This window comes from Corvus cornix, chromosome 8 (genome assembly GCF_000738735.6).
Source record: "Corvus cornix cornix isolate S_Up_H32 chromosome 8, ASM73873v5, whole genome shotgun sequence".
In the NCBI taxonomy this organism is placed as follows: Eukaryota; Metazoa; Chordata; class Aves; order Passeriformes; family Corvidae; genus Corvus; species Corvus cornix.
This window is the reverse complement of record NC_046338.1, coordinates 11,939,553-11,956,924: the sequence shown is the minus strand read 5'-3', so window position 1 is coordinate 11,956,924 and position 17,372 is coordinate 11,939,553. Positions and strand designations below refer to the sequence as shown.

Here is a 17,372-nt window from a genome sequence, read left to right as displayed (position 1 = left end):
GTAAAAGGTTAATCTCTATCTTAGAATGATTTTAAAAAGTCATATTGAAGTATTACTTTATGTTAAACCTCCATTAAAATTTTCAAGTAAATACATGCTGAGCAGCTTTTCCTGGCACTGAGGCCATACAGCCAAGTGCTGGCTGAGACTCCATAAAGCCACAAATCCATATAATCCCAGTGTGCCTTCTCCACACACTCCAGCTGAGCCCATTGTAGCCACAAATGTTTGGCCAGGTCGGTTTTCCTGCTAAAGGAGAGTATAAACACTTGCCAATACCTGCTTTTGTCCATGGAAACATTTAAGCACACAAAAAAGTTCGAGATTTCAGTACAGAGCTGGTGTTCTGAAGTATCACACACTGTTAGATAATGTTTATTTGCTGGAACTTTCACTGGGGTTTTTTTAATCACTCATACCAGTATCCTTTTACTGTTGGCAAATACATACAATTCCTTCCATAAATTGTCAGGTTCCATTTTAAATTGATTTTTTTGGCTAAAAGCACCTACCAAAACCGAGCCAACCCCTCCTCTCCCCCCATACTTCTGTAAAGATTTCTATAGGCTGCTTGAATTCAGACTTGAATGACAAGACCACAGCTAGAGAGTAAGTGAAAAGAACTTTCAAGGTCAACAAAACATACTTAAATGAGTAATGTCCACTTTCAGAATTCATCTAGTTTGGAAGTATTTCCAATCTAAAAGTATGTGTTTGCTTATAAGCTGTTTTATTGGAAGAACAGAGTAGAAAAGCTGAATTCCTGAAGGAGACCTACAGCTATTAAGACCAAAGATTTTTTTTCAGTTTAACAATATCAATCATAGCATCTAAATGTGTTTTGGATTTGCTAATTTAAAAAGTCCACCTGAAAATTTCTGTTCTTATTAAACAAAGAAAGCTACACAGCTTTTAACTGAAAATACACAGGATGCAATAATTTAACCAACTGGAAGAAGCAGGAGTATATTGATTTATTTCAGATGTAAAACATGAATACACACACAGACACACACATATAAATACATAGTGTAATAGCTAGAACAGGTATAAACAAAAAAACGTGAAAAACCTTTACTCCAGAATTCCTTTTTCTATGTTATGGTTAAGGAAGTATTAACTGTGGAACAATATATACATATTTTCCAAAGTAAAGACCAAACCAGAACACAACACATATGCTAATTTATTTACCTGATCCAGCTATTACTGAAGCCATAAAACATTCCATATACACTATTTCATTTGCAAATAATGAGAAGAAACAGGTTGTGAACACATGTGCACTATGTAAACAGCTGCCCCTCTCTTGGAGGTTATAATTTCTGTGGTAAAAGGGATTACATTAAGTTTTTACTAATGAACTTCAGGCAAATCACCTTTTTCAGATATTTAGGAAACTGACTGAGTGTGACTGAATTAGGACTGGTGATTTCTACAGTTAGATGCAGGTAACCTTCATCTGCTGCCAGCACCTAAGCTGATGACACCTTTATACATGAAGATGGCTGATCATTGCCTTTGTGGTCACAGATTAGCACAGGGACCCCATATCTGGGAATTGCGTGAGGCTCTGGATTGTATTTAGCTTTTTAAAAAAAACCCCAGCAATTCCTCTTATGCTAACAGATGAAATAAAATAGCTGTGTTACTGCTGTGCTGTGTATTATTGAGCTCAAATGAAGAAAGCAGTTAAATCAACTGGCTGCTAAGCAGGAGAGAACTAACTGTTCTTCCCCTGAGAAGATGATTTTGATTACAGGTTGAAGTTCCAACAAATAATATTTGCAAAGGGGGAGAAAATTCCTCTACCACTGACTTCTCTTTGCATGCAAAAAGTGAAGTGGAGGAAAAAGCAAACAAACTGAAAACCAGAAACTAAAAAGACCTCTTAAATTTTACTAGAAAAGGTAATTCCAGACAAGCTCTGAAGTTGCACCATTAATGCTCCTGGAGTCATAATGGAATTTCTTTTGATGCTTTCTAGTATTTAAAAATATTTCTCTATATGAATATTTTACATGTAGACATAAACAGTATATAGATGTAACAATATATAGATGTAACATAGATTATTATGCTTTAAATGGTCTTTCAACCAGTAATGGCCATTCTTTGAGATTAAATAAGATGAAAGCTTGCCTACATGAACACCCTGCTTCAAAATAAAACTAGTTAAAGATGATCTGTAAAGATACATCCATATTTCTAACATAGAAGAGTTCAGCTATTAGGAAAATTCACAAATCATATTCAATGTTTAACAAAATGCAAAGCATACATTTTCTAGATCGAAAATGATAGAAGATGACATCAAAAGGAAAATGAACTCTCTGTTGTAAAAGTCTCTGAGGACATGCTACCTTTAAGGAAAGAGGTGGGCAGAAAGCTTAGTTTTCAATTAGATGGCTCACTGTAAGTACCTTATATAAATTAGCATGTGTTCATGATGTTTATTCAGGTACCTGCTTTTTATCCCACTATGTACCCCTAAGCACCATGTAACTTTCCTCTACAGGGCTTCAGCATTGCTCAGAGTTATGAGAAAGCTCCAGCATTCCACATCTTGGCATCACAGGTAAGTTGGACACTTGAAAGCTCCCCGAGTCCTTTCCTGCCATTCTGTAGTGGTCACTTCTGTGCACAGCCACTGCCACTTTGAGACTCTTCACACATCTCTAGGGATGACAAGGAGCTCCATCACAGCACAGCATCACAGCTGGCAGCTGCCAGGAACACAGAGGCTTGTGATGATGGACCAGATGCGCCAGCCCCTAAATGTCTGTCACTTCCTCAGTGTCATGGGAGGTACACGGTAATATGAAAATACAGACAAAGAAGACATAAAAGATGATTGACACTATAGCAGCAATCTCATCTTGTAAGGCTTTCTTTCTATCCATTCCAGGCTCAAGAAAGAGAGAGAAGTAGGTGACCACCATAAGGACATTTATGATGACCTGCAGTGGATACCTAAATTCATTATGTTGAAATAACATGTACGTCTTCAAAACTCCAAAGCTTGAAATTCTAATTTGTGTCTAAGCTTGCAGGGCTGCAGAGCAGCCTCTGAAGATTACAGCATGGATATTGTTCAGATGCTAATCAGTTTTCTCTGGACAGTTCAGCTTTAGGGCTGTACCTGCAGTAAAGAGATGCTGAAATCATTGCTCTAAAGCATTAAACCTTTGCCACTTGCATTCGTTTTTAAGTCTGGGATTCCCTGACTGCTTTGGTTTAACAAACAGGCTCAGTACTCTTATTTGCCACCCACAAGTTGTTTCTTAATAAATAGAAAAAATTCTCAGCTGTGCATCAAGACCTTGTTGACCACCAAAATAACCACCTACATGAATGTAACAAAAATAAACAATGCTAGATCTTTTAGGAATTCTTGCTTGTTTCCCCTAATAGAGAGGTCACTTTACTGGCACATTCAGCATTCCTTACATTCTGAGAAATTATGTTTACCCTATATTAAAAAAGTAGATGATGGTCTCTTTAAAAGACAAAGACATTCAGAGAAAATATTTCCTTAAAAAATGTAAGTAGCTTCAGGACGAAAGTGAAACATGCTCTGGGAGTTGGACGATGTGATGGTGATTAGTAACTAAAATGTTTGAGATGGCATTTTAATAAACTGAAATGATGAAGTGGTGTGTTCCACCTAAGGTTTGGAAGAAAACAGGAAGGCTGTTACTGATAAAAAGCAGCTAAGTCTTTATTCACAAATCTAAAAATATCCCACGCTTTGGACTGAGTTAACATTTTAACAAGGAAAGCAGTTTATTTGATAATAGACCTACAGATTCAGTACTAGTCAACATAAGAAAATAAGACATGATAAATGCATGTGCACTGACAACAAAGAGGCAGCAACAAAGCTCACTGCCAGGGAGAGCAGGAAAGAGGTTCTGTTAGGAAGATGGAAAAGAAGCCAGAAAAGAGAGGGCAGAGGCCTTTATCTGGCACACTCACTGCTGTATTGTTGCCAAAGGTGGCAGCTATTTTGATCACAGTAAATGGGAAAGCAAGACTATGAAAAGTATACTAACCCTCATCAACACAAGCTGATGGCAGCCGGGTTCAAATGGGGAATACCATTATTTATCACAGTAGTAGTATTAATAACTTAATTAGGGCAAATAGTTGTGTTTACCATCCCTTCTTGCAGTGCTTCTAGAGCCTAAGTGTGTTTAAGAATAGAAGTCTGTCTGGTCATGGGGATGGCAACTGTGACTAAATTGTCTTCATAAGGATTCAGGCACCTGTGTATTGTAGGTGTCCAGACAGGCACAACTCTGTATGGGAAGTCATCAAATGAGTGATCCCCAGCATCCTCTTGATCACCAGCCATAGCCAAGATGAAGTTTTGGCACACCCTCCTGCTATCCTGTAGAACTCATCAAAAGGGCACGTGATGCAAACCCCACCAACTGTCCCAGTTTTGTACAGCTCTTTCCTATATTTTGGTCTAATATAACACAGCATGACATTTTTGTTGCCTCCTAATCAGTATCCCTATCAATTTCCATTCAAGTATCTATCTGTGTCTTGTTTTATGACCATTCTCTCTCCTGCAGGCAGGGAGCTAAATTTGACCTGTGTGTCAGCATTGAAACACGAACAGTTTCCAGTCTCCAAAAATCAGAGTCACACAGAATACTTAGTCCTGCTCCTTGGGACAGGATGCAGTGTAGAAGGAAGCCAAGGAACTGTCAACACACAGCTTGCAGTGTGATGAGGCCACAAAAAATGGTGCCACGTTCTAATTTCCTGGAAGGTGAAATTACTAATTCCAGTAGGGCATAATCACAGAGCAGTATAAACACACATATGAATTTCAGATTTAAAAACTTTGCTAAATGTTTCTATCAGGCAATGGAGTTTAGGACAGTTACTAATATTGTCACTGCAATCAGGGAACTTGATGAAAGAACAACTGCCTTATCTGGCCCTTAGGTGAGACAAACCCAAAGCTGGAAAAGCCTCAGACCTCTTAGCCTAAATTAAAACATTCCACTATTTTCCTAGTGCAAGAACAAAAGAAAAGACAAAAGTAGATAAGCAAGAGGAAGCTACTCAATATCATCATGTCTAGAATAAAAGAATCTGTTTTGTCAATTCTAATCCAGTTAAAGCAATTACTGTTCTCTACTAACAGCTGAATACACTGGGAAGTAGTTGTTGCTCCTTCTCATTGCCATAACGTGAAGCATTTCCCCACCACACATCCTCCTGAGGATGGACAAAATATTAAATCAAGGTAAGAGTGTTTTTGTACGAGAACACCAATTCACAGCTTTCTTTACCCTGCACTACACAATGATGCCCTGTAGCTACAACTACAGAGTTAACTGATCCTGTAGTTTAAGCCTAGTGGATCCTATTTAATCCAGAACACTGACGGTGCTCTGATTCTAACACCAAACTGCAAATTGTTCATGTTCTATTAATCTTCAGGACTTCTGTCACCTAAAAGTTTCACTAGATTATTCAATAAAATCTGAGAAAAGAGAGTTTGTTCTATTGGCAAAGGATAGAACAGCTGGAAAGGAAGAGAAAATCTTCATAACTTTGTCCTGGAAGAACAAGTTGACAGAAGTGGCTTTGAGGTATTAAAATGTGGAGAATATCTCCAGGATACTTAAAGACAATTACATTTCCAATTTTGACTCAAATATTTTTTAGCAGATATTGGGACAACATAGCTTCAGGAGAGGATGATGATTTCACTGAGGTAATACATCCTGGGGCTTTCTGTTTGCTTGGTTGGTTGGTTGGTTTCACCTTTTTTTTAAGCCAAGCAGCACAAATGAGCACAAGGGATTGTTCCCATCTTCACATACTTGCAAAAACACTATGAAAGTTCATTGGGGAAAAAAAGAAAGATAAAAAGTGTACAAACTATAACGGTTTACAGCTCCTCTCATGAGCTGGTAGAGTTGAAGCAAGCTTGAATTGTGGTCTTGTCCAAATTACAGCAAAGAGTAACCAGTCTCTATGGATACAATCCTTGTTAGGAATGGATGCTAGGCATCACAATTTAATGTGAAATAGTAAATCAAGGTAATTGTGTTATGAAAAAACAAACCCTATAATAGACAGTCAAAACAATTGCAAAGAATGTGTGTGCAATTCTCTCTTTTTGCAACTGACTTTAGTAGCTTAGTTGTAGTGCATACATGAGAGCAGTATCTGTGACAAAATGGATCTATTGAGGCCAACTGCCTCTCCTGTTTTTTGGAGAAGAGTATTTTCAAGATCACTTTAGCTCCCCAGAGACTAGAGAAGGAGATATTCTTCATTCAAGTAAGTATGTCACTGCTTATGAGTCTCTTTCAAATACTTCAAGGGAGCTGTAGCAGACTTCAGCTAAAAGGCAATGTCCTGTTACCCAGAGATTATTACGCATCCTTTGTGCTCTTATCCCAGAGGATTAGATCAAGTTACAGGAAGTATATTATGTTGTTAAGGGAGCTTCCCACTGTGGAGTCAGGAGGCTCCCAGGCAGTCCCACTCCACCTCCAGGGACTGTCACAGCTGGGACTGAGGCCCCTTCCCAGTGGTGGCTCCAGGGAGCTGTGGGGTCCCCGCTCGACTCCCCGCACACCCACACAGCCAGACAAGCTTTCCCCACCAGCCCGGCCCAGGGCTCCCAGAACAGAGTCTCAGACCTCTGGTTCCTGCTAAGTGATTTAATCATGGTGCAACAACAGAGTAACAGCTCAAACTGGTGCCTCCATATTGTGCATGAAACATGCTAAAACAGGTAGCTGTCAATTTCTGATAATTTCCTCTCAAAAAAACCCCCCATGTCCAAACAATACAAAGCCTTCTTCATACATCTTTATAGTATGGCAAAGCAATAGGAAAAAAGAACAGGAAGATATAATCATGGTGGAAAGAACTACTACAGCCTTAAGTGACTGCTTTTTCACTCATGAAAATGTGATATATTTTTCAAAAGCACCTTCCATGTAGGAGGAGTTGGGGATGCATTGTGCCAGTGCACCAAAAAAAAAAAAAGCTGGTTCCAGCTAAGCCTGAAAAGCTCCTTTTTTCCCGTAAGAGAAATATATTTTGCTTATAATGATTAGCAAAAAAATAGGATTCTTCTGTTCACTGCTCAAATAGATCAATAAATCTTTACAAAAGCAATCTTTAAGAGTCTTACCTCAGCTGTGGAAACAAAGGAGTCCGTGGACGCAATGCTTAATGTATCTCGAAGGCAGAAATCGTCCGCATTATCCTTTACAGTAATGTCTGTATTTTTATCTTTAAAATTAAAAAAATGAGTTTATTAGACTATCAGAACATTCCCTTTATGTCTTGAAAATGTGTTTCATGTATACTTTAACACAGTATCTCATTTAGAAGGCACAACATTATACTACTATAAGAGTAAATTCTTTTATGACCCACTAATACATGTAAAGGTGACAGGGTTTTTCTGTCTTTAAAGTAGACTTTAAAATATCATCCACAATGAACTGGAAGAAGAAAAAAAGACTTGGCCAAGGTTTTTGCCTTTTCTTTTACAGACCTCTGAAGATGTCTCTATCTTATGATATTACTTTGCTATATTGATCTAGACCCTCTGTTAGGCTTTTGACTTGGCTGTGTTATGTAACACTACTCAATGTCCTTGTCATCAAGAAATAGTGTTCTAAATAAAAGTTCATTAATAAAAACAACATCCCCAAGTTTTAGTTTCACTTGAACTTGTTTCACTTTCTACGTCTCATGCCTTTTTTCACTTGCTGGTTCTTCAGGAGAGCAAGTGAAGCTTTTAATCTTCACTACATCCTCTTTCCTCAAAAAGCTTCTCCCTTGAAATAACATATCCAGAAGGATTTCCTACAGTACCACAATTCTTAAATAACAGATTTTTTTCTTAAAATCATCTGCAATACAGTTTCTCTCAGTTCTGCTTTATTTTATTCTCAGATTTCAACTGTTGCACTTCTTAGATCGTTTGGTTTTCACCGTATAGAAACACTTTTCACAGAAGGATTAAATTCATAAGTCAGTAAGTCAGACTTTGGCTTGATGTTACCCATCCTATGTTCCCAGTAGAACAGATGCATTTATTTTCGGTTACTTTACCTTCAGACATTACACATGTGTTCCTAAAAGTCTGTTTTATCTCTAAGAGTCAGCAGCAACCAGCTACCCAATGTCATCCAGACCTGTTGCTAGGGCAATACTTCATTAAAAACACCATTACATAGTGAAGTGGCCAAATGCCAATTTACTGGGACGGTTTACTCATCACTTGAAATGCTACAAAGCCACATTGCTTAACTATTACTTTGGTGGTTGTTATGATTTTATTAGTTACAGACTTGGAATGACAGCTCAAAAACTGCACAGAACAAATATCTGTCTTTGGGAATATTCACTGAGGGAAAAAATTATTCAAAGTTTGGACAAAGCTTTTACTAGAGTGAGTTAGGCAAATTGTAATCACGACTTCACCAATATTCACATGAAGTCTGATTTTTTCAGTTCATTCTTACTAGTTCTTTCTTTTGACCTCTTAAAACCAAGAGGAAAAGTACTGCAGCTTCCAAGTCGGTTGAGAAACAATCACACATTGGAATCTGAAATGCTGGAACAGAAAACTAAACTGTGGTTTGTAAAGCACTAGCTTGAGATCTGCTTAAGAGTAGATGGGTAACATGATGTTTCTTTTTTCTAGCTCATGATTTGCATTACCTCTCTTCTAATATTACATCAGATGATTTTCCAATATCACTTTTTCACATAAAAGTTGCTGAAACTGCAATAATACTGTTAGACCCAGGGTAGTACAGGAATCTATAGTCTGGCTGCAGATTTTTAGGCTCTCCTTTTTTCAGCCTCTCCTTTTGCCTAAGCTGCTTTTACTGTTATATGTGAGTTTACAGCTCAATAACAAGAACATATCCCCAGACTGATTCTAAATGATTTAACTCTGGGTTATGTGGTTGATTACATATAAATGGGTATAATGCTATTTAACTAAAATTTATTCCACACACATAAAAAAAAAAATTTAAATTCGTGTAAACAAAGGAACCACAGCCCAGAACAACACAGAATCAGGGGTTCTTCCAGAGATCTTGCATTCAGCCTGTTATAGACTACATGAAGGTCTAGAGTTAATGAAATTTTGACTAAATCTATCTTTGTTGAAAAATTCATACTTCCAAGTTTTCTAATAGGGCCTAAAACTATCACCAAGCCAGTATGTTTTTAACATTTTAGTTAGTTAAATATGGAATATCTGCGGTTTTTACTCAAAGAAAATTCTCACTGCTACAGAAAAAGACATGAAATTTGCATGTTATGAGGAAAAAAAAAGATTAAAAACAAGGTTGGTAATGCTGAGTGAAATAATGCCTTTGGTAAGTGATATGTGCACACAAAGTACAGCCTCCCTAAAGAAAACACAACAGCCTTGTCAGCTATTTCTGACTCTGGCCACCACCACCCTAATACCCTAAAATATCCTTAGCCAAGCAGGTGCTTATCAATACCCATGCTGTGAAGAGAGCATGCTATTACGAAAATTCACTATGGAATTTCACTAGGGTGAAAATTAAGTTACAGCTGGAGTACATACCATGCAAGTACCAGCAGAACATTCTTAGACACAAGAACATGAAAAAAAGAGACAGTGGCACAAAGAGACTCCTGGAATGAACAGCTGCAAGAGGAACTCACCCACCAGTGCCTGCAACTGCTCACACACTCACCCCCGGTTCTTAGAGATTCTAATAACTTCAGGAAGGGAATACTACCAAGTATGTGAGCTTCAAATATACTTTACTTATTTGAGGAGCCAAGGAGTTATTTTGGGTTCACTTATATTTGTAAAGAGGATGAAGTAGAGTTTCAGATGTTACCATCATGGCTCTTGGTTGTAGCGCCTTAAAATGCATATGTGGTCCTTAAATTAAAGTATTAAAAAAATGGAACAATACGTAGGACTGCTAAAGCTTATTAAATTAATCCTAGCTTTATAAGGTTTTGCAAACAACTATCTATTAAACAAGACTAAAAATAATAAAAAAAAAATACCAGAACCAAGATATTTTCACATCTATCCACAAAGTACTGATCTAGAATAATTATTTGTCTTTGCTCTGGTAGGTTTTCACAGTAAGACAGAGCACAAAGCTAAGCCCCTAAACTCTCAGAGCAAAATCTGACCTTCATAACTGCACACAAATTAACTTTTTAGTATTCAAATGGGAAGCATTCACCTTCACATAATGTTTTAAAACTCTGAAAACCGTTTATATGTTATCTTCCTGCCAACCCTGAATGAAACATGGCAGGAGTTCACAAGTGAGTTTGGCACTTAGCTGACACATTTAAAAAAGGAAAGCACTTACCCACTAGTAAAGAACTCACTGTGAGTTACAGATTTTAGTTCCAAGTACCACCATTAAAGTCATGGTTACCTATTCTGCCCAGCCCTCCCACTTCAGTGGAAAATCAGTGCAGTTAATCCATCACAAGCAGGAAAGCAGGATGAAAAAGGACAAACTTTATAGACTCTGAAGAGGAAAAAACCTTGCAAAGGAATCCACTTATGAAAAGTGACGGCACCCTAAGAGCAGCAGGGGCCCAGTGTTCTGCCAGCCCACGTTGTGTGCTCAGGTCCCTTCGATGTGTGGCTTCATGCCCAGTAAAAGGAATTACAATAATTCAGTTCAGACAGTACAGCAGCATGAATCAACATGGTTCAGTTCCATGAGAGCTTGTCACAGTCTTCTAGCTAGTTACAAGTGGCACAGTGGTTTGTCACCCCTGTTGCTGAAACATCCAAAAGCAGCTTCATTTACATTTATAAATAGTCGTAATTCTGAGAGTGATGATCATCAGTTCTACCAAGTAGCTGCTGCAGTATTACATGAAATTTTACAGGACACACCTAGAGAGCAGTGAATTTTATGTCATTTCATATTTATAAAAATATTTTATTTTATGTATTTATAAAAAGAAAACAATCCCAGCCTTCAGGTGGCCCCTTTCCATGACTGGGTTGTACAGCCACAGGTTAAAAAAGGCAAACCAAGAATGGAGCGGGGTACCCCCACGGATCACTGTGGATCTGGTGTTAAATTATGTGTTTACATTCTCCAGTAACACAAATATCTGTGATAGCTGGAGGCACCTAATCTAACTGCACAAAACCAAAGCTGTTACTGACTTCAGCATGAAAATGTATTTCAGGTCAGGGTATTTTAAAAATATCTAACCAAATCTTGTACTCTACCAGTACATCAGCATGTATCACAAGTTCAACGTGTCTCATGGTTCTTTGTTGGGACTGCTCTGATGCAAACTGAAGTGACAGATTCCTTTAGAACACAAAGCAACGGTCGTCCCACGCCCACCAAACCCACAGAAGAAACTCCAGCCTGGCTCTCAGTGGGTGCTCAAACCTCCAGCAGGGCCCTGTTGTGAACTCACAGCTTCTGCTCACCAGTGTGAGACCGGGAACTCAGCAACCAAATGTCTAATGGGGAAGAAGAACAGGGGAAAACAGAGCACAGGACAGCAGCAGGTAATTAGTGTTTGCAATTTCACCTTCCTCCTAGTACACACAGGCCTTTTTCAAGGTGAGCTTCGGCTGAGCTTCCTGCTGAGCCTTCAAATTACATCCTTAACAGAAACCTCAGTAGTTTTCATGCAGGGAATGATCTTCTGCTTATGTGTGAATAGAGAGCCAAATCTTACTTCCTCGGAAAAAGTTGACTCAACAGAGCTTTCATAATTGTTTCCAAGCACAGATACAATATTCAGGGTTCACATAAAAGCTTTCTACCTACAACACACTCATACAGGTATAAAAAGGTCCATTTTCCAAGACACTGGGTTCTCACCTAATTATCATCATGCAAACCCCAAGATGTTCTTCAGTCACTGTTCTGTATTACTTTGATTTTATTCTTAAGACAAAAGTGGTACAACTGATTAAAAGCTGAATTAAAAGCATGTGTATAGATGACAGTAATATATTCTTCATAAGTAGAGAATGCTTATAAAAATTTAATAGTACAATCCATTCAGTTTACACACATAAGCAATAAAATCCACCTGAAAACTGTGAGGTACTGATTTGCAGTATCTGTCCTCTGGAAAAAGATGCAATTTGCCTAAAATATTCTCACAATCTTCAAGAGATTTACCAAATACTTTGGAAAGAAATAATAACAATTTTTGCAATGTTGATAATAATTTGGCTGTTTTCAGACATTCAAGATGCTGACTTTGTCCATAAAGTTACATTGGTACTGCAGAGTAGCACATTTAATGGTGTGTAAAACAAAGCAACATGGCTACTGCTCTTACATCCTATTGCTCTCATCTTGCAAAGGTAAATAAACAGCAGAAAATTACACAAGTAATCATTTTAGTCTCTCCATGTAAAAATCAAGTGTACCTGAGAAAGGAATGTAATTTCAATTTATTTCCTGTAATCCATGCACACTGGTACATTAAATTACAAAAAATATTAGGAAATAACATTTAAATTTGATATTCCGGAACTGTGATAAAGGATTCTTTCAAGATTTAAACCTGCTAAAAAATTCTTCCATAAATTGATAATGGAGTTGGAATATTTTCTGATAGTTGCAATTTTTTTAAAGCAAAGAAATTATCAGAAGGCTAAAAATACCATTTCATTACAGAGGATATGACCTGTGAAAGCTGTGTCTGAATCATTGTAGCATGCTTTATTGTAAAACCAAAATCTCAAAATAGAAAGACCTCACCATGAGAAACTCTATGATCTCAAGGAAGAGGCAGAGTAAACACACGTGGTGCTGCACTGCTGAAATCTGAATTTTAAGAAGATAAAGCAGCATCTGATGTGTATTTTATAACCTGAATTAACACATCATGTGTGCTGACAGCTGAGAAATCAGCTTAATAAACACTAATAGATGTATGCATGTGTTCACTTCTCTGTTTTACTTCTCTGACTCTCTGCTTTACAGACATATGATCCTGAAATAGATTTGAGAGTGTATCTCGTGTAAACTACATGTCACTATAAGGTCTCTCCCTATCACACAGTCTTTCATTTCTTGGAAAATGTAAACATTGATTCATAACTGCACATTATAACGTTCTACACTTACACAGGGTTACCATTTTTCACAACTTCTTTACCTTGAAGCTAAAAATCAGTGGATCTTCCCCGATTTTAAGGTTTAAATCCCTATCCTTTACAGAAAAGTTCCACTTCTGACCACTCTTCTGTTTTCAAGTCAACTAGTTTAGGTAACAGTTTCTGTGCTTGTATTTGATTTGAGACAGAAGATCTGGCAACCAAGCAAAGTTTGCTCAGCTGTCTAATCTGGACAGAATCTGTTTAGATGGATGTGCAGAACAAAGTTGTCACTCCTCTTCATGGGGGTACTCCATTCTCCTGTAGTTCAGAAAGCATCACATCTCTATTGTCCTCAGCAAAGACCAGTTTGAATACCAGTGCTGCTTACTTCAAAGCTGAGACTTTGAAGCCCCAGGCTATACAGCACAGCCCCGAGGAGCCTGCCAGACACCTCAGTCATCAGATTTGAACGTCACTGCCTTTTCTCAGTTCTTCACATCTCAAAACCAAGTGCAACCTACTGCTATTTTTGCACAGACACTTTCTAGTGACAAAGGAATGGTCTGTTCAACCCCATTCAGTGTGACAGTACATTAACTCATGGGGATGAAGAGCAGATTCAAAATGCAGTATCATATTTACAGAAGATGAAAGTACAAGGTTAACTTTCAAGCTTCCACATCTAGAAATTAGTACCTTTAGTACCTTTCCTATGCCAGAGGCCTCCATAAGCAGGTTAGGTAGAAAAGTCTTCTCACCAGACTGAGAGAGGAGTCTCAAAAGTGAATTTCTCCCTTTGGCCTCAGTTCTTCTACACCCGTAAGTCAGTGGGTACTCAAAAGCAGGATGTTTATGCCAGTCCATTACTAAGAGTATCCCTTGCTTCTTTCCAAGGCAATTCATTGCCACCTTCTTGGCTTTCCCACCGTGCATTTCTTCACAGAGCAGATATTAACACATGCAGTGATGGAAAGGGACAATATAATAACCAGCAACTGTTGCTCAGCTCCTGAAACTTGTTGTGTTTCTAAGTATTTCTTCAAATTTTTTTTCAAATTAGTTTCCTGACATGTTATATAAAACCCAAAAGAGTAAACAGTTTAGTATTCTGGCAAAAAACCTACTTTGCTGGACACAGCATAAGGCTATGGTCCAAGATGTTCTTGTCAAAGTAAGATTTCTGGGAAGGTTTTTCTTTAGCCAGTACACCATGCTATAGGGATGTTGACATTTCAAAACAAGTAAGACAGCCTGACAGAAGGAACCCACATAGTCATTTGTTCTTCCATTAAAAGAAACATATGCTGTCCAGCAGTTGATAATTCCACTTACCTGTATGAAGACAGTATCAGAAAAAAATGATACCTTCTCTCCCCTGAATTATCAGACAAAGATAGAACCAGCTATACAACTGGTGACCCTCAGTGAAATAAAAATCAAAAGATGCAGACATACTTGTGTGTTTTGGGCTACCACTTGGACTCTCTATTCAGAATGGAGCATTTTTGACACAGAAAAACTCTGTAAGAACAGCCTAATAATCTCAGTCTTCCCTTCAGTTTCAGGGCAGAACTATTTTACAGAATGCTGCAAACTCCAGTGACACTACTCAGGAATGTGACTGGCTTCTGCAAACCCAGCTGCACACAGATACAGTTTAAGAACCTAAATTACTAAGATATATGCTTAACTTTAAGCAATAAGACTTAAAGAATATCTTAAGTGCCCCACTGACTGGGGCCTGCTTGCATTCCCCTTGCCCTTGAGAATGGGAAAGAATGAGATAAGAATACTTATAAAGTTGTACTCTATGAAGAGTTCTTCTGAATCTTTAGTTTACTAAATAAGACCAATTATCACACTTAATCTAAAAAACCAAGTTAATAACACTGTAAGGTTGCTAAATGCATTAGTAACAACATATTAATACTTGAATCATAAGCAAGTAATGATTAGAGTAACCTGACCATCGGAGATCACCTAAATTATGTACATTCTTTATTATTCAAGTCTTGCTTTATTTCACCTTACTCTGGTTTACCACAGGTAACAAATATATTGACTAGATGGCAACTTTAACTACGAGCAGCTGCTAATCAGTGCCAAGCCATGTGGAAATATGCATACATTCACCTTTAAATACTCACAGCATTTCTCCATGTAGAACAAGGGCAGCTTTAAATAGCAGGAGAGAGAATAAAGCCTGGTGTGATCGACATGTGGTCTTGAATCAGTTACACCACAGTGCTTCACCACAAACTGGATTATTAGGTAAAGTGGGACATGTGCACAGTCCAGATAGCTCACAGAGAATCAGAGACAGTAATTTATTTTAAAAAATACCTTTAGTTTGAACCATCAAAATCCCAGTTATTTTTTCTAAGAGTTTGAGCAATTAACTGCACAAATACATGCATGTGAGAAAAATGACACATAAATAATATCTTTTACTCCCTCCATTGTTATTGTTCACTTTTGCTATAACTTCCCACAAAAATATGTTTACTCCCACATATAGTTTCAACTTTGAAACATTTCAAGCTGAAACAGAAGTTACAGAAAATTGTAAGATACTAAAAGGTCGTTAGAAATGAAATGCTTACACAAGCTACTTGAGCCTTCCAGCTATAGGGTAAACAACTAAAAAAACATCCCCTAACTATATGCTTGGCAAATAAATGTGCAGAAGCGGGCATGGCAAGTGCTAAATAGCAAGTCCTGTTAATAGTAATCCTTGAAGACTGTGCTGTGTGGATACACCACAACCATTTATGCCAGCCTGATGTGTCAGAGTCTTCTACTTAAAGGGCAGCAAGATTTAAACAGAGTAGACACATCCATTAAGAAAAGTTCTTAGCTTTTGGTTATGTCTACATACAAGCAATGTTTTAATTTCATTTTAAGTCCTCAAAAATAATAGATACAGAAGTGTATCTATTTTAGTTCTAACTACTGAATTAATAAAACTGCAGTGCAGAGATCTGTATTTGCTGATTTTATGGTTCTGTCAATATTCCATTTTGATACTGCACTCCAAAGCAATTGGAAAGCTCAAAGCATTGTTTCTGCACTTCCAAGACTAAGGGACCAAGCCAAGAGAGTTGATTACCTTGGAAGTCTTTTCGAATTCTAAACTATCGCTGTCTGTGTCTCCCTCAACCTATTCTGGCTCACCTTTCTTCATTTTGCCCAAAAATGTTTCAGACAAGCCTCTCTTTAAAGTAGACTGCAATGCAAGAAGAGATTGTTTCCAGAGAAGTTCTAAAAGAGGAATTGGCCCTATGGGCCAAAATATGTTCTTGATCATCAGTTTATATAACCTCACACTGCCAGTACTCCAGCCACAAAAATAAACACTTATCCCACCTTCACTCATTGCCATCTGTCTGGTATGATTTTTCCTACCTCTAGCACATTTATACTCACAAGATATACAAACAAATAGAAGTTAAGTGCATGTACACCTTTTAGTAAGAAAAAGAATCTGCAAACTATAACTTGTTAAGAATGAATCACAAGAACATGAGAGAGGAGAAATAAAAAAAAAACAACTTCCTGCATTTGGAGGCCTTTTTCCACTTATATATAACTTTTCAAAATGCGAAGCAGCTATTAATTCAAATCCCGACACATGGGGAAAATGATCACTTTTTCTTTACACAAAAAGAAAGTACATATGTACTATTTTTTTTTTAATGGACTAAGAGACAGTTGCAGCTGCTCACATATTGTAAGGAATGAGCAGAATTAGCTGAGATGCATTTCATGTTAGGAGGCCTGAGCAGGGATGCACAGGAACAGCTAACTGAACAAAGTCTGGGAAATAAAACCATGTTGGTGGATTGTGGCTCCATTATAAGCAGCTTTTAGTGCTAAAAGGAGGACTTTCATTTGAAGAGAAGCTCCCAAGGGACAGAGACTTCTTAAGAGAGAGGAATAATCTGGTCAGAAAAATGAGCAAAGGTGATTTTTATAAACAACAGTTAAGTCCATGTCAGACAAGCAAGTTTTAAATGGACAAGGCAAGACAAAACATGTTACGAGTCAAGAAGTGAGAGAGACAAGGGTTTAGACAGGAGTTTTGGTGTGGACAGAAAGAAGACAGGGCTCAGGGATGCCATTTAAGGGAAAGCAATGAGGTTATAAATAGCCCACACAGTTGGATCTAATGGCAAAGCTGTTGGGCAAACAGTAACAAAAGTCCTCAAAAACCAGAAACAGACTCTTTCTGATCTTACTGGAAGTGTTTTTGGAA

At 37.8% G+C, this 17,372-nt stretch overlaps 1 protein-coding gene across 3 annotated transcripts in view; it reads right to left on the bottom strand.

Annotated features, from left to right (window-relative positions):
* Positions 1–17,372, bottom strand: part of MIGA1 (mitoguardin 1) — a 37,364-nt gene that overhangs the window by 7,949 nt on the left and 12,043 nt on the right. For all 3 annotated transcript variants that reach the window (XM_039556304.1, XM_039556303.1, XM_010408988.4), the window contains exon 8: positions 7,178–7,278. In XM_039556304.1, the coding sequence (XP_039412238.1) occupies positions 7,178–7,278 (101 nt within the window). The remainder of the gene's footprint in view (positions 1–7,177; positions 7,279–17,372) is intronic.